Raw genomic sequence first — 16,627 nt, forward strand, 5'->3', positions numbered from 1 at the left:
AAGAAGCACGGACCCGGGAGACTGTGGTTATAGTCCTGATTCTGTCGCAGACTCGCTGCCAGCCCTCACCTTGCTTTGCTGCTTTGTGCCGCAGTTTCCCCTCTGTAAGCCACGGGTAAGATCTTTGCAAGCACTTTGATGTATCCACGAGCATCTCTGCGGATGTAGATATGCTTCACGTTGTATTCCCGACGTACAGAAATCCCCCAGTGGGTTTGGAAATGTTAACTAACCATGCGAGGAGTTGGATTATAAGTGGCTGGGGGCAGGGATCAGCTTCTTGTCCTGTGTGCGCCCAGTGCCAGGCAGAGAGCCTGCGATAGGAGCACTGGAGTCCAGAGAAATGAATCGTAGCAAGCTGATCTCAGTGGGCTAAAAGAGCAGAGCTGGGAGGCAGGTTTCTGTGGGGCTCAAGCAACACTCAGGAGCTCCTTTCACCCCATGGCGTGTGTGTTCGGAGATGCACAGCGAAAGGGTCCTGCGAGGTCGGTTCCTGGTGCTATACGCAGTCAGCTGTACTATTGTTATAACTCTTATTGGTGTCTGGTATAATCAATGGATAAATAATGGATCGCTGACCCGCAGCCCCTCAAGTCTGCGGCACTTTGCAGGGTGGGTGAATTTGAGTGTTGCAGTCACTGGCCTGGCAGCCAGCTGTCTTACCCGGTGGGTTCGCACAGCGGATGGGTGTGTGGAGCCCGGCGTGGCAGGGCCGTGCCTCGACTTGGCTTGGGTCTCGCCACCGCAGGCCGTCCTTTCGGACGCGGACAGCGCCATCCAGCTCACCGGCACTGAGCGCACGCCGGACGCCTCGGACAGCGAGGCCACGGGGCTCAGCCTGCGGGGCCTGTCGTCCAGTCTGCGCACCCCGTCCCCGCTCCGGCGCTCCTCCCCGCACCGCAGCCTCTCCCCGGCCGTCTCCGACTCCGCCTTGGCGGCCGTGCACGCCGCGCTGCAGAAGAGGCAGCTGCAGGTGCAGGTGAGGAGCCTCCAGGGCCGTAAGACTTCATCTCGGACACCTTCCAGGCGCCCCCAGCCGTCTCTGCCTCGGTGGCAGGGCAGGGCTGCTGCCCTGTGGGGTATGGGCTCCCGGGGTGGCATTTCTGTAGGGCCCGTTGGAGTCCATGAGGGGGTGTGGGTCTATGGGGATCCTCTGCTGGGAGAGGGGTCTGTGGGGGTGGATGGTGCGATGGGACTCGGGCCTCTGCCATACCTTACATATATTGCACAATTCACCGGTCAACCGTGCAGTCAATTTAGCCTGGCCACACACGCAAAGCAATTATCATGCAATTTGCTGGTTAATTGCTCGACAGATTTAGACTGGCCATGCACGCAAAGTAATTATCATGCCAAGATGGCCACCCAGCTCTTCAAAAGAGCCAACCAGCTGCAAAGTTAGCGCTTGGGAATGTATATCAACTTTATAGCTGCTTTCTGTCCAGCTTCAACTTGACCGTGTGGCGGTCCCATGGGTTTTTCGGCAGGAGCGCTAGCGTCGATGAGGGGCTGGGACCCCCACGCAGCCTCTGTGTAGGGTGGGGCTCTTCTAGGACAGGGGGCAAGATGGAGATGCCGTGGGAGACGGTGGCTTGCTGGGGAGCCCGGCTGGCTGTCCCAGTGCCCTGTGGCTCGTCGTTCTCTGCCAGGACATCCGGAGCAAGTACGAAGCCAGCCAAGAGCTGGTGAGCGCCCTGCGGAGGCAGCTGGGGGAGAGCGACGGCGAGCGGCGCTCCCTGGAGCAGAAGATCCTGCAGCTGCAGGATGAGGCGGACTGCTCTTCCAGAGCCAGGGAGGACGCCCAGCGGGACGTCAGCCGCTTCCGGGCCTCAGCTGACCTCCTGGGCAGGTACGTCCGTGCACGTCTGCACCCCCCAGCTTAGGTGCCAGCAGGGCGCTTTGCCTGGCAGCTGAGGGCTGGATCCTGGTCTAAGGGCGTGGGTTTCTTTGGCCCACCAGTGAGGAAGAAGTTAATTTTCTTCCTTTGAGAAATGCTCAGCAATTTGTCCTGTCTGTGCATCCGCGTCAGCGAGAAGAGCGCCCTGGAGAGGAGCCTGCAGGCCCTTCAGCAGCATGTCGAGTCCCTGCGGCAGGAGAACGAGAAGCTGCAGCTGGCCAATGCCGACCTGCAGCGCCAGCGCGACAACCTGGAGGACGAGAAGGACGACGTGGCCAAGGACAAGGACCGGGCGCAGAAGGAGGTGGAGAGAGGGTGGGTATCCAGGTTGTAGCCGTATTGGTCTAGAGGAAAAAGTAATCAGGACTTGTGGTAGAGGTGGTAACTTTTATTAGACCAACTAGTTTTTTGCGAAAAGAACTTCTTGTATTTTTTTTTTTCCAATTAAAGAATTTTTTCAATTTTAATTTCGATTAAAGAATTTTTTTTTTGCAAAAAATCTAGTTGGTCTAATAAAAGATTTCATAGATTTCATAGACATTAGGGCTGGAAGGGACCTCGGGAGATCATCGAGTCCAGCCCCCTGCCCAAAGGGCAGGAAGTCAGCTGGGGTCATAGGATCCCAGCAAGATAAGCATCCAGTTTACTCTTGAAGGCGTTCAGTGTAGGTGCTTGAACCACCTCCGCTGGCAGACTGTTCCAGACCTTGGGGGCTCGGACAGGAAGGAAATTCTTCCTTATGTCCAGCCTGAAACGGCCTTGCAGGAGTTTGTGACCGTTCGACCTCGTCATCCCTTGGGGCGCTCTGGTGAACAGACGTTCCCCCAGATCCTGGTGGTCACCCCAATAAACTTATAGGTGGCCATCAGATCACCCCTGAGCCCACGCTTTTCCAGGCTAAAGAGTCCCATGGCTCTCAGCCTGTCATCGTAAGGTCTGTTTTCCTGACCTCTGATCATGCGCGTGGCTCTCCTCTGGACTCTCTCATGCTTCTCCACATCCTTTTTGAATTGTGGAGCCCAAAACTGGACGCAGTACTCCAGCTGCGGCCTCACCAAGGCCGAGTACAAGGGGAGAATGACGTCCCGGGATTTGCTCGAGAAGCATCTATGGATGCACGCCAGCATTTTGGTCGCTTTACTAGCCGCAGCATCGCATTGGAGGCTCATGTTCATCTTGTGGTCAATGATGACCCCCAAGTCTCTTTCTTCTGTAGTGCTAACCAACGTAGCACTGCCGAGCCTATAAGGGTGCTGCAGGTTTTTCCTCCCAAGGTGGAGGACCTTGCATTTTTCAGTGTTAAACACCATCAGGTTCTCATCTGCCCATTTGCTGAGCCTGTCCAGGTCAGCCTGGATCACCCGCCTATCTTCTGGCGTGGATGCTTTGCCCCAAAGTTTGGTGTCATCGGTGAACTTGGCCAGTCCGCTCCTGACTCCAGTGTCCACATCGTTAATGAAGATGTTGAACAGGATGGGTCCCAGGACAGAGCCTTGAGGGACCCCACTGGTCACAGGGCACCACGATGAGTGACTGCCATCAATCACAACCCTCTGGGTCCGACCACGGAGCCAGTTTCCCAGCCAGAGGATCGTGGTGGAGCCAAGGCCACAACTGGGCAGTTTGGCCAAGAGGTGATCATGGGATACCAAATCAAAGGCTTTTTTGAAGTCAAGATATATGACATCAATCTCTTCTCCCTTGTCCAGATGATAGGTCACCTGGTCATAGAAGGAAATGAGATTGGTCAAACAAGACCTACCCGCAACAAACCCGTGCTGGCTGTCCCTTAGGATGTTAGCCTGGGCCAGTCCCTCAAGGATGGCCTCCTTAATAAACTTTTCTAAGATCTTCCCCAGGATAGAAGTCAGGCTGATGGGCCTGTAGTTAGCCGCATCCACTCGCCTCCCTTTCTTGAAGATCGGCACCACATCGGCCTTCTCCCAGTCTTCGGGCACTACACCAGAGCGCCAGGAGCTCTCAAAGACCCGTGCCAGGGGCTGGGCTATGACGCTCGCCAGCTCCTTGAGTACCCTGGGGAGCAGGTTGTCAGGGCCGGCTGACTTGAAGGTATCCAGCCTCTCAAGGTGTTCCTTCACGAGGTCAGCATTGATGGAGGGTAGGGGATCCCCCTCACCCAGATTTCCCTGTCCCATAGCAGGCGTGGGCATCCCGTGTGACTGATGAAAGACTGACGCAAAGTACCTATTTAATAGGTTGGCTTTTTCCTGGGCGTCAGTTGCCAGTTGCCCCATCTGGTTTAGCAGGGGTCCAACATTGCCCTTGCTTTTCCTCCGGCTCCCCACATACCTGAAAAAGGACTTTTTGTTGTCCTTGATGCCTGAAGCTAGTTGGAGTTCAGTTGCAGCCTCGGCTTTCCTGGTTTGCTCCCTGCAGGACCGGACCAGCGCGGAGTAATCCTCCTTGGAGGTGAATCCCGTCCTCCATCCTTTGTAGGCTTTCCTTTTTAGCCGCAGTAGGTCCGCTAGGTCCCTGGAGAGCCAGGGGGGCTGCTGTGCCTTCTTGCTGCCTTTCCTCCGTGTTGGGATAGAAAGATATCACCTTTACCTTGAGTCCTGAGAGAGGGTGTGTGCATTTGAGGTCTAGGAGGTTCTGATTCAGGGGCCGTGCCCCTCTCTCCCATTTCTAGTTTCTCTGAGAGACTTTTATACTTCCCTTCTAGAAGAGCAACCCTCTCTTTTGGGCAGTTTTCTGCTCTCTTCCTGCTGGGTCCTGGACTGAATTGAACCAGCCCTGTTTGGAGAGAGAGGGATAAATCACTGTGGGATTAGTCTGGGGTGGCTCTCGTGCAGGACTCTGAAAGACTGAGAGGGCTAAAGTAGCTATTTTGGCATGAGAGCACCATAAAGTGACCGATCACTCTTTGTTTTAGCTAGAATTCATTGCATGTGCAATAACTTTCTAGCTCTACATGGTGTGTGTGTGTGTGTGTGTGTGTGTGTGTGTGTGTGTGTGTGTGTGTGTGTGTGTGTGTGTGTGTGTGTGTGTGTGTGTGTGTGTGTGTGTGTGTGTGTGTGTGTGTGTGTGTGTGTGTGTGTGTGTGTGTAATATTAGATTAGACCAATATTAGACCATTAGATCCCAGGGCTTGACACCTCCTTGAGATGCTCCTCCTGCATCAGCCCAGACGGTTTGAATACCTGCTCTGGCCCCAGAACAGTTTAGATCCCATGTGGGGCTTCGTGCAATTTCTTTTCTCCCCCCACCCCGCAGTCACAAGCAGCTGGAGCAGCTGGAAGTGAAGAAATCCAGCCTGAAGAAGGAGCTCATCCTCGTTAAGGAAACCCTGAACAGGGCCACCTTGGAGAAGGAGGTGTCCGAGAACGAGAAGGTGGGGCTGGAGGAGGCTCTCTCCAAGGTACGGGCTCACCCCCAGAGAGGCCGCGAGGACTTGTGGGGTCTGGAGGAAGATGAACCAGGGTTACTTTGGGGGTGAAGAGAGGCTCATAATATTGCTTCTTGTGCTCTGCAGTTGGTAGACAGTAAGCACTTCGGAGGAGAGACTGCAGCTCGGGGTGCTGCGTCCAGGATGATAGCCGCGTTCGCTGTTTGTACAGCCCCTAGCATGGGCCTGGTCCAGGGTCGGGACTCCCACCGCACTACAAATAGTAATGCTGCCCTGGGCATGCGGTGGGACCTTGGGCAGCTTATTTATCGTCTCTCTGAGTTGGTTTTGCCATCTGCAAAGCCGGGAGTGATGAAGTGCTGTGAGCCTGATAGATCTCCTAGAGAAGTGGGGCTGGTCACGTCTAGTCCAACCCCGGCCAAACCACCCCAGACCAATCCATCATCAAACCTCTTCGTAAAACTGTCATCGTCCCTAACGCAGCCCTGCTCCTCTTCCTCCTGACCCCATAACACCGACCGCCGGCCCATTGCTCGGAGCTGAAGTGAGTGGTCCCAGCATCGTGCCCTTCAGCCCGGGCTCCGTTCTCTCTCCCAACCCAGGCGGAGGTGAGCCGGGCTGAGCTGGAGCTCGCCATCAACAAGCTGAAGGCGGAGGAGGCTTCTCTGCGCGACTCGCTATCCAAGATGAGCTCCCTGAATGAGGGCTTGGCCCAGGATAAAACCGAGCTCAACAGGATCCTCATACAGGTAGGTCGCCGTGGGGGTCACAACACCCCCAGTCCCAAGACCTCCTTGGGGTAGTGAGCTGAGCTGGTAGCCTCAGCCTGGCGGGCAGGAATATCTTTGTTCTCAGGGAGCCACTTCCTCTCCTAAGCCCCTTGGGAAAGGATCAGGAGGAGGTGGGTGCAATAAGGAGGTCCTTGCAGGAAGAGCCAGCCAGCGGCTCGCGGCGAGGAGGGGGCAAGCGTCTGTGTCTAGGGAGGGAGCCGTGATGCTCTTTCCCACCCGGCAGCTGGAGGAGGAGAAGGTGGCCTTGCTGGAGCAGAAGCAGGGGGTGGAGCAGGAGAAGGTCTTGCTCCGCGAGGAGCTGGTGCGCCTGGAGCAGGAGAAGCTGGACCTGGCCACGCAGAAGCAGGGGCTGGGCCGTTCCCTGCAGGCGGCAGAGCAGAGCCGGGACAAGCTGGAGCGAGACCTGCTGGTGCTGCAGCGGGAGAGGGGGCAGCTGCAGGAGCAGCTGGGGCAGGTAAGGGGAGGGGGGGCAGTTGTCCCAGGATGTCGGGGAGAACTAGGAGTCGGGATGTGGGGGGCTGCTGGGGGGGGGAGGGCCCAGGGGCAGGGGGCCAGCGAGTGCATGAGACGGATCCTCTGATGGGGGACACAGAACAGCACCTTGCTGTGGGTTGGGGCAGGTTGGAGCCCTCCCCGTGCCCCTCGCAGGCTGGCCATGCCTGTTCTGCCCCCCTAGCTGTCCCGCCAGAGGACGGCAGCGAGCGAGGAGCTGGCGCAGGCACGGAGGGAGCAGGATAGGCACGGCGAAGCTTTGCTGCGCGCCGCCAAGGAGAAGGAGGGGCTGATGAAGGAGAAGGCCAGCCTGGCGGTGCAGCTGACAGCCTCGGAGCGGGAGAACAGGGGGCTGGCCGAGGAGATCGCTGGGCTCAGGTAGGGCCTTGGGGTCCCCCTTGCCCGGGGCCCGTGTTGCCTTGTTGGAACATCAGCGGAGCTGGAGAAGGATGACGGCTTGGCTGGCCCAGCCCGCATCCCTTCTCCTCCCTGGGAGCTTGCCCCCTCTCCTTAGCCTCAGCACAGCCATACAGAGCCCCTGAGCCTGCAGGGAGAGTGGCAGGGACCAGCCGGGGGCAAGGCAGGTATCGCCCCTAAATACACCCGGGGATGTTCACTGCCTGCAGACTGCACTTGGGACCGCGGCAGCTTGCATCCGTAGGGCTGGGATCCCAGGGAAGCTGCCCCAGCTACAAGGCAGAGCCCCAGGCCCGAGGAGCACGGGGGGGTGCACTGCAGCAGCCGGGTGTCCGGCCGTCCAGCGAGGCGAGGCAGGGAGGGCGCTGCGGGCCGGGAAAGCCGGTTACTAGGGAGCAGTGTTTGCAAACGGTTGCAATGGGTGTGGGGAAGCCAGGACTCGCAGAGCTGCGGGGCCGGGAGAGCCGTGGAGGATGTCACGGTCAGTGCGCGTCACCTTGCTCCCGACACCGCGCACACGTGCTCCCCTCCCTCTGGTTGAGATGCAGGAGCTGGCAAGTCCTCATTAACCCCTCACCGGCTGCACGGCCTGCAGCAGGGGCCCCTGGCCCCGCCGGGGACGGGGGGTGGGATCTGCCAGCACGGGTGGGCCAGGCCCCCGTGCCACGAGCTGCCCTGTCATGTTGGGCGGTCAGAGGCTGTAGCGGGGCTGTTTTCATCAGCAAAGCGGCGCGCTCCACAGTTTCAGGGCTGCTCGTCTCCTCTCACCCGGGAAGGGATCGGTGGTAAAGGGCTCCTAGGGCAGCCTGATGGGAGGGCGGCTGGGGGGCCAGCCGGAGCACTCCCCTCCCTCTCTGCGGGTTGTTTCCCAGGTCGGAGAAGGATGCCTTGGAGACCACGCTGTTCGAGATCCAGCAGCAGCTCTCCCAGCTGGCCGTGCGCAAGGAGCAGCTGGAGGCAGACAACCAGGCCCTGTTCCTGGCCAAGGAGACGCTGCAGGGTAACCCGGGCACGGCCGCCTCTCCCCGCTTCCCTCCTTTCCCTTCTCCGAGGTGCTGCTGGTGGCTGAATCACAAGGCAGCGGGTGGGAGACAGGTGACGGGGGGGCTTCTGCCTCTGCCACTGCATTGCTGAGTGCCCTTGGGCAAGTCACGAGGGCCTGATTTCCCTTGGGTGCGGAGTATCTGCTGCTCCCAAAGACCTAATTGCATCCTTCTCAGTGCCCTTGGGAGGTGCAGGCAAGGAGCCCCACTCTGTGGCTGCAATGCCCCATAGAAGGGCAACATACAGGACAGCACGGGGGGGACCGTCGTCCCCTAGTGCCTGGGGCAGCTCTGGAGGTACCTGAGCTGGGAAGGGCCTCGATCAGTACTGGTTGCTGTGTCTGTAGTGGAGATGGCCGGCGCCCGGAAGCAGCTGGAGACAGACGTGACCCGGCTGGAGCGGGACAAGGAGCTCTTGGCTCAGAAGCTGTCTCAGACGGAGCAGGAGGCCCAGGTCACGCTGAGGAGCGAGCAGGCGGCTCACGAGGAGGACGTGGATCGTCTCCAGAGGGAGAAGGTGCAGGGCTGGGGGCTTTGGTCTGCCTCCGAGTGCAGCGCTATCAGCACCAGGCTCCCACCACGCTGGGAAAACCATGCTGCCCGCATGCTTGTGGGGAGCCCTCGGGGCCTGATCTGGAGCTCCCTGGATGCTTTTTCAGGTCTCCCGTTGGGTACCAATCTGTGACGGCCGATGGCTGTTGCTTATTGATTCAGGTGTGGAAAGGCGGCCAGTGCTGAGAGCCGGAGCACAGGGCTGGAAACCCCAAGCCCTGCTGGGCTCTGGGCGCTCGCTTGGTGGCTCAGTGCAGCGGCTAGCGCAATGCTGGCTGGGCTGATGGGAAGCCAGGGCGATGGCCAAGGGCTAGGATAGCAGGGGATGCTGCAGGCTAGGAGCGAGGGGCAGCGGCAGAGCTATCCGGGGTTAAGACGGAGGGACAAGGCAAGAAACCGCCCGCCATGCGAAAAGCTCACGTCCCCATCCAGGCCCTGGACATAAACCCAGGGGTGCAGAGCCTATTGAGGCCAGGCTGGCACGGGGTCTGCAGGGGGGAGAGCAGCGCTCCAGGGCAGGCTCTGCAAGGGGTGAGGTCTGTTGGGGGGACCCTGACTCGCACCCACTGCTCGGTCCCTGCAGGAGACGCAGCGCCTGGAGCTGGAGGCGGAGAAGGAGGAGGCGCTGCACCGCCTGGCCCAGGAGCGGGATGAGCTGCTGGCCCGCTACGAGGCGGAGAAGGAGGAGCTGAGCGAGGAGATTGCGGCGCTGCAGCAGGAGCGGGACGAGAGCCTTCTGCTGGCGGAGAACGAGAAGCAGCAGGTGGGGGACGCCTGGCAGGGAGCGGGTCCCCCTGCGCAAGAGATGCTCAGCGCCCCCCAATTCCACCTCAGAGCAGGACCCAGCCCTGAGGGGCAGATCCTGGAGGGTACCCGGTTGTGGGATGAAGGGTGGAGGGTTGTCACTACCTCTGCCCAGCCGTCCGTCACCTGGTCCTGGCCCCCTTGGCCGCACCAGCTCCGACGCGCGGGACCCAGGTAGAAGGGAGGTCCCTGACACCGCTTTCCCCTCCCTCCTAGGCCCTGTCTCTTAAGGAGTCGGAGAAGACCATCCTGTCGGAGAAGCTGACCGGCGTTCAGCAGAGCCTCGCCGGCGTCACCCTGGAGATGGAGCGGCAGAAGCGAGATGCCACGAGCCGGCAGGAGCAGGACAGGGTGGGTGGCGTGGGCCGGGGGATCCTGTGAGGGCGCCAGGGGTGGGTGGGCACGGGCAGGGACGATAGGCTCTTCCCTGCCTCCTGCCGGCACCAGAGGCTGGGAGAGAAGGCGCGAGGCGATGGCACAGGTTTCATGGCCCAGCCTCGACCAGAAACCAAGTCACCTCCCATTTGAATTGCAACCCCCTGCCCCTGCCAGTGACACCGGGTACCCGCCGTTATCCTGGCCCCCAGCTTTGACGTGCCGCAGCTCCCTCCCGTTGCAAAGCCTGGCTGTTGTGCTGGCGGGTGCGGTGCGGTGCATTGACAACAGCTCGTGTACGCGGTGGCTCGAGGTCCGCTGGGGCCGATGCTCTCGTGACCCATCTTGCTTTATCCGGAGGGTTTGCAAAGAGCTGCTGTGTGGGCGCTGAGGACAGCCCTGTTCTTGTGCCTGATGCCCACCTGGCGTGTGAAGAAGCAGTGGTCCTTAGCACGGTTGCTGGGAACTCATCCAGCCTGCTAAGGACCGGTTCCCTCCCGGCCCTCAGAGCACCATCAACGGCCTGACCTCGGAGCTGAAGAACCTGCGGGCTCGGTTCGAGGAAGCCATCGCGGCCCACGAGCGGGAGGTGAAGGGCTTGCACGAACAGGCCAAGGACCTGAGCAGGCAGCGAGAGAGCAGCCTCCGGGAGGTGAGCAGGGGCCCGGGGGAGGCTGGGGGGCCGTGCCTGGGTGCAGGAGAGGCATGATGGAGTTGCCTGGGGTGCAGCGAGCACTGACTGGGGGGATCCTTGCCAGGACCCTGTAAAGTAGAGGTGCCCACCCGCGTGACACTACAAATCCAAGCATGCCGTGAGGCCAGCCCCCCCACCCCCACCCCCAAGCCTTCTGCTGAGCGTGGCTCGGCCATGTGGTGCCCCATGCCTGCTGTTGGGCTGTGCCCAAGGAGGGTGTCGGGGGGGCCCGGTGCACTGGAGACCCCCACCCACAAGCCATGCTCTGTGCTGTCAGGCGGAGGAGCTGAAGACGCAGCTGCGCATGGTGGAGGATGCCCGGGACAGCATCCGCCGGGACCTGATCGAGGCTCACCGCAAGGTGCGGGAGAGCCTGGAGGGCCACGAGCTGCAGCGCAAGGAGATCCAGGACCTGCGGCGCAGCCTGAGCGACGAGGCCAAGGAGAAGGAGGCTCTGCAGCGCTCCAACCAGGAGCTGCGGGCTGCCGTGAAGCGAGCGGAGAGCGACCGCATCAGGTGGGTGAGGACGGCGCCAGCGCGAGGGGCAGCTCGGTGCCGTCCCCTGGGGCCTCACGGGCTCCTCCATCTCGACCCCTAGCTTGAAGCGGGCCAACGAGGAGAAGGAGCAGAAGATGTCCATTCTGGAAGAGGCTCGGGCCGCGGTGGGCAAGGAGGCCGCTGACCTGAGGAGCAGCCTGCAGGAGGTGGAGCGGTCGCGGCTGGAGGCCCGCAGGGAGCTGCAGGAGCTGCGCAGACAGGTGTGGCACGTGGCAGCGGGCTGCTGACCTGGGCAATGGCTGTGGTGCCCTTCTTGGCTGCTGGGACCAAGCGCGGGGGGCATCTGCGGCTCAGAGGGGGCTTTGGGGTGTCGTAGAAGCCACCTTTGCAGCCACAGCGGTAGCCGGCGTCGTCCGTGTTTGCTTGCTCTGCTCTCGGTCGGTCCCTGCCTGCCGCGTCTTTCTGCAGAGGTGCTAACAAGTGCCCCCCACACTTCCGCCAGATCAAGATGCTGGACAGCGAGAACACCAAGAAGAGCAAGGAGGTGGCCGAGCTGCAGGCCCGGGTGGCCGTGGATGAGCAGCGGGAGGAGGAGAGCCGGCGGGAGTCCTTCGGCCTCAAGCAGAAGATCGTGGAGAGCGAAGCCAGCAGGGAGTCTGCCAAGAAGGAGGTGAGTGTCTTCTGCGCCCTTCCCCTGCTCTGTCAGTAGCCACGGAGATGCTGTGCAGTAGCCCAGATGCAGCCCTGAAGGGCTAAGACTGAAGAGGGTCACGGATACCGAACCACACTTGGCCTCTCGTGGGGGGCGAGACAGGCCTGGGGCACCGTGCCCAGGGGTCCCTCCCCACTGAGCTGGGGCAGACAGAGATCGGGTCAAGTCATCTGGCAGGTCGAGCTCCATCACGGTGCGGGCCACATCCGCTGGAGGGAGGGCACGGCTGGGACGGCACGTGGCTTTCACGGAGGAGACTGCAAGGTGGGGGCAGCCGACCCAGCCTCTCCCCGGTCTCCCCAGCTCCACAACCTGCAGCGCAAGCTGTCGGAGCTGGAGGATGATTTCCGCCTGCGGGAGAAGGACCTGCTGGGCAGCCTGGAGGAGGCCCGCGGCAACGAGAAGAAGCTGCTGGACAACGCCCGCAACCTGGAGATCAAGCTGGACAACGCGCAGGCTGAGGCTTCGGAGCTGAGCCTGCGCCTGAGCGCCGCCGAGGGCCGCGTCCACGGCCTGGAGGCCGAGCTGGTGCGCGTGGAGGGGCTGAAGCGGGACGTGGAGTTCAAGCTGGGCAGCCTGCACTCGGCCCTGCGGCGCACCATGGGCGTCAGCCGCGGGGGCCGAGCCCCCAGCCCCGCCATCCGGGGCCGCAGCAGCTCCCCAAAGAGACTCTTCTCTCCCCCCAGAGGTAACTGCCCCAGGTCGGCCCTCCCCGGGCGCAAACAGCATCGGCAGGTGGAGCCCGGACTCCTGGCTGCCCAGCCCTGTGCGGTCAGCCGAGGTCTGTCCCATTGCTCTTTCCAGCAGGGATGTGGCAGGCGGGTCTCGCCGGGTCGAGAGTCCCTGGGGGTCACACGTAGCTAGGAGAAGGAGCCCTTAGAGCCAAGCTCTGGCAAAGCACTAAGGCACACCGAGTGCTGTTTTCACCTCTCAGCAGGACCTTTGATGTCCGTCCCTCCAGGAGAAGCCGCTTCCAGCCCCACGGACGGACACGCCAGCCCCGTGCCGCAGGCGGGCAGCCCTGGCTCCCGCCCCCTCTCCCCGGAGCGCCCCTTCTCCCCCGGCCGCAGCGAGCAGCTGGTGGCGGATATCGACCCCGACGTGGTGCGGGCGGCCCTCCGGGACTTCCTGCAGGAGCTGCGGGAGACGCAGCGAGAGCGGGTACCGGCGCGGGGGACTGAGCGGGGAGAAGGGCTGAGGGTGCCCGGGGTGGGCAGTTCTGCTTGAGCCACAGTGCTTTGTCCACCCCCTGCGAGTGGCCGTGTGGCTTTCGCTGCCTGATGGCGCCTTCCTCTGATCCAGGGCGACCTGCGGGCCCGCCTGAGCAGCCTGACCCGGCAGCTGGCGGAGATGGAGTCGGACCGTGACAGCGCCAGCGCGCGAGTGCAGCAGCTGCAGAAGCTGGTGGCTGAGAGCGAGGAAGGTGAGGATGCGGCTGGGCTCGGTGTGTTGTAGGCACGCGTGCGTGGCTGTATGGGGCGGTCCCACCTGTGTGCGGCCACCCCGGCCCGTCTCAAAGGACTTCTCGGCACACCCTGTTCCCAGCCTTGCCCTTGTTCGGTGCAATTATCCCCATTTTAAAGACAAAGCAACTGAGGTGCAGAGAGATGAACTGATCTGCCCCAGTGCTAGGGAGAAAGCCCAGTGCCCCTAACCACAGTGCCTCCTCCTAGGGACATGGGCCTCCTTTAGAGTCTCACCCCAGCCCCAGCTTGTCTATACCGCGTCCCCAGTACCTGGGGAAGGAGTCTCCCAATCATACCTCACTTACCCCCTCCTGCTGCCAGCGCTCCCCCACAGTCACAGAGACCCTCCTCTGCCATGCTTGAGATTTGGCATGGAGGGATGCCCGCCAACAGGTTCGGAGCTGCATTTCTGGGTGCAGCACATGCGAGTGGCAGTGCCCTTGCTCGAGCCTGTCCCACTCCAGACACACCAGGGATGCGGAGTCGTCCTGCGCCCCAGTTGCCCGCTTTATCCATAGTGCAGCCTGGCCCTATAGTCCCGGGGTCCCTGGGCAATGTAACTCTGCATGCCCCCTGCCCGCGGCTGGTGTGAGCTGCCCAGTGTGCCCCTCGCTTTCCCTTTGCTGCCCCAGGGAGACGTGGCACGGACGGCAAGCTGAGCAGCGCCCAGACTGCCCTGATGCTGCAGGAAGAGACCCTCCGGCGCAACGACCGGGAGCGCAAGGCCTTGCTGGACAAGGTGGCAACGCTGGAGCGAAGCCTCCAGTCGGCAGACAGCGAGCGCCGGACCACGCAGGTGCTGGGGGCGAGGAACTGGAAGGGAAATCAGGGCAAAGCGGGCAGGGAGCTCCGTTGGAAGGGGCCTGGGGCTCCCTGTTGGGACATCGTTGCTGTTTTGGGCATCGGGGAGCTAAAGGAGGGACCTTGGGTATGAATGGCAGAGTCCTGGTCGCTTCTGCCATCTGCATGCGATGCTCTCTCGGTCACCGTGAGTGCTGGCTGAGTGCGGGGATCAGAAGTGATGCCCACGTGCCCCATTCCTAGGGTCATTCAGAAATGATGGAGGCTCTTGGGTGAGGACCAACCCTGCACCCTCCCGGCAGGCTGGAGAGGAAAGGGCCTGGATTTGTCCAGCTGGGTCTCCCCCTTGCAACTGGCTTCATGTTGCAGGCTGATGCCTGCGAGATGTGCCTCCCATACCCCCAGGATCCCGGCCCCATTGTGCTGGGCACTGCACGAACACAGTACCGCACAGGACCCGCTGGGAAGTGAGGCCTACAGAGGCAAAGGGACTTGCCCAGGGTGGTGCAGCAGGTCAGTGGCAGAGCTGGGGGTCTCCCGCGGCTCAGCTCTGTGCCCTCCACCACAGGCCAAGCTGCTCCCCAGCTCTGTGGGGCACTGTGCCCGTTGCACAGGGTGCCGAGAGGAGGACCCTGGCTAAGCAGAGACAGGTGGGCACCAGCGGGCGAGACTCCCCCAGCGAGATCCTGCCCCCAGGCCGGTCACGGGACAAAGCCCAGGGGGCTGCCTCCTTGGCCCGCCGCAGGCTTGCCCCCCCCACACCTGGCAAAGCCGGCTCCTGGCAGCGAGCGGGCCTCTGCCTGGTGGAAGTCTTTACTCACGGTCCCCGGGGGTGCTCCGTGTCTGGGCCGTGCGCGTGTTATGTCTGCTGGGCTTGGAGCCCGGCCAGCCCTTTGCATTCAGGAACAAAGCTGGGAGGCTGCCAGTCTGGCAGGGCCAGGGTCCATCAGCTCCAGCGCAGGCCAGGGAGCGCGCGCTGCTGAGCATGCAGCTCTGGGGTGCGCGGGAGGACCGGGGGCTGCTGTGCACGGGCTCCTGCTTCTCCCTGGGGAAGGGGCCCGGGCCCGGGAGGGTGCCTTGGCGCGTTCCCCTTTTTGCACAGTATGGGGCAGGCGTGAGGGCACCTCGCTGTGCCTCGGGGAGAGGAGATCCTGCCCAGGCTGGGAGCGCTGGTGCCAAGGGGGCCGAGCTGCTCAAGGCAGAGCTAGCCCTCCGCGGGTGCTGAGATTGTCCTTTTTCATGGGTTTCTTTTGCACTGCAGCGGGCCTGTCTCTGAGTCTTACAGGGCCAGCCTCAAGCCTTGACCGCACGTGGACGAGGTGCTGGGCAGGCATCTGAAAGCCATGCATAGAAAACAGGACTGATTGCAATCCCCCTCCTCTCTGGTGGGGATGCGAGGCCTTGGGAAACTACAGCTTCCAGCACGTCGGGCATTTTTCAAGCCCGTGGTCTTTGCAGACTGCCTCTCTGCCATGCCCAAAGGTGGCCACACTGTGAAAGTGAGCCCCTCTCAGCTCCTGTCTCGCTCACCAGCCCTTCAACTCCCCGGGACACTGTGTCTCGTGGGGCTCTGTCTCGGTGCTGAGCCCTCGCCGCTCGTTTCCAATTCCCACAGCGCCCGGAGGCGACCCTCTTTGCCCCCTCGGCTCCAGGCTGCACCAGGGTCTCTCTTCTCCCTCCAGCCATAGCAGAGGGGTGACCCTGCCCTGTTTCATTTAGCTTGGTGATACTGCCGCTGGCCTCTAGCCAAGCACTGAGCGACTGCCGAGGCAAGCCAGCCCTGCTGGTACCCGCAGCATCCTGTGTGGCACCGGATCTGCGTTCAAGTCCTTACTGCCTTGCCTTCTTTGTGCCTGGGGTGGGTGCATGGGAAGCAGGGAGGGGCACAGCCCTCGGTGGTGGGACGGGATCCAGCAGGGCTTGTTCCACGGGTGACCGAGCTTGGAGGATGCATCCCACCTCCGGTGCCGGCTTTGTCAGCCCTGGTGATTCCCCGTCTCCGTTTCCACGCGGCAGAGGAGGGAGTAGGGGCTGCCGTCTTGCTTTGGGAGCATCTGGGGCTGAGGTTCATTGTCAGAGGGGGTGGGAGGCAGTGTCTGGGACTGGGAGGCTGCAGGCCAGGAGGAAGAGGCATTGGCTCAGCTGGGTGGGGGGTCGCAGAGCAGGGTAGAAATACAGGGGGGTCACGGACTGGAACGGGGGCGCAGGGCCAGAGCACCGGGGGTGTCGTAGCAGTGCGCTGGGGTACTGCCATCATCTCCTGTGAGCTGCATCCTCACCCAAGGCCAGTTTGGGAGCAAGAGCTGCCCAGGGAAAGAGGAGGCTGGGGGCTCTCACCCCCGCTGTGCCCACAGGAGAAGATCACCAAGATGAAGGCCAACGAGGCCAAGCTGGAGGCCGACAAGCGGCGCCTAAAGGAGATCCTGGATGCAGCCGAGAGCCGCTGCACCAAGCTGGAGCTGCTGCGGCGCTCGCTGGATGGGGAGCTGCAGAGGATGAAGCTGGTGTTGAGCGACCGCGAGATGGAGATCCAGGTGCTGCAGGATCGCGGCGACATGCTGCAGAGACAGGTAGTGCCGCCAGCACCCGGCTGGGCCTTTCCCAGGGGAGGGATGTGCCTGCGGCCCCTAGCACGGCCGGACCGTGGTGGGCCTTCTCCGTGGCAGCCGAACTGACCCCGCTGCTGCTATCAGAGCGGGGCTTTGCCCAGCCGGACGG

General features: G+C 62.0%; 1 protein-coding gene across 4 annotated transcripts in view; it reads left to right on the forward strand.

The window, feature by feature from the left end:
• CROCC (ciliary rootlet coiled-coil, rootletin) overlaps positions 1-16,627 on the forward strand; it is a 42,538-nt gene that overhangs the window by 15,643 nt on the left and 10,268 nt on the right. For 2 of the 4 annotated variants that reach the window (XM_090023557.1, XM_090023554.1), the window contains exons 12-31: positions 749-979; positions 1,650-1,849; positions 2,030-2,212; positions 5,132-5,276; positions 5,867-6,013; positions 6,279-6,509; positions 6,732-6,925; positions 7,837-7,964; positions 8,355-8,524; positions 9,143-9,322; positions 9,580-9,714; positions 10,247-10,390; positions 10,710-10,948; positions 11,031-11,190; positions 11,433-11,600; positions 11,946-12,330; positions 12,577-12,803; positions 12,945-13,065; positions 13,741-13,904; positions 16,264-16,479. In XM_090023557.1, the coding sequence (XP_089879683.1) occupies positions 749-979; positions 1,650-1,849; positions 2,030-2,212; positions 5,132-5,276; positions 5,867-6,013; positions 6,279-6,509; positions 6,732-6,925; positions 7,837-7,964; positions 8,355-8,524; positions 9,143-9,322; positions 9,580-9,714; positions 10,247-10,390; positions 10,710-10,948; positions 11,031-11,190; positions 11,433-11,600; positions 11,946-12,330; positions 12,577-12,803; positions 12,945-13,065; positions 13,741-13,904; positions 16,264-16,479 (3,768 nt within the window). The remainder of the gene's footprint in view (positions 1-748; positions 980-1,649; positions 1,850-2,029; positions 2,213-5,131; positions 5,277-5,866; positions 6,014-6,278; positions 6,510-6,731; positions 6,926-7,836; positions 7,965-8,354; positions 8,525-9,142; positions 9,323-9,579; positions 9,715-10,246; positions 10,391-10,709; positions 10,949-11,030; positions 11,191-11,432; positions 11,601-11,945; positions 12,331-12,576; positions 12,804-12,944; positions 13,066-13,740; positions 13,905-16,263; positions 16,480-16,627) is intronic. The other 2 variants (XM_090023555.1, XM_090023556.1) reach the window with 2 other exon arrangements.

This window comes from Crocodylus siamensis, chromosome 12, assembly GCF_052110815.1.
Source record: "Crocodylus siamensis isolate JL-2025a chromosome 12, ASM5211081v1, whole genome shotgun sequence".
In the NCBI taxonomy this organism is placed as follows: domain Eukaryota; kingdom Metazoa; phylum Chordata; order Crocodylia; family Crocodylidae; genus Crocodylus; species Crocodylus siamensis.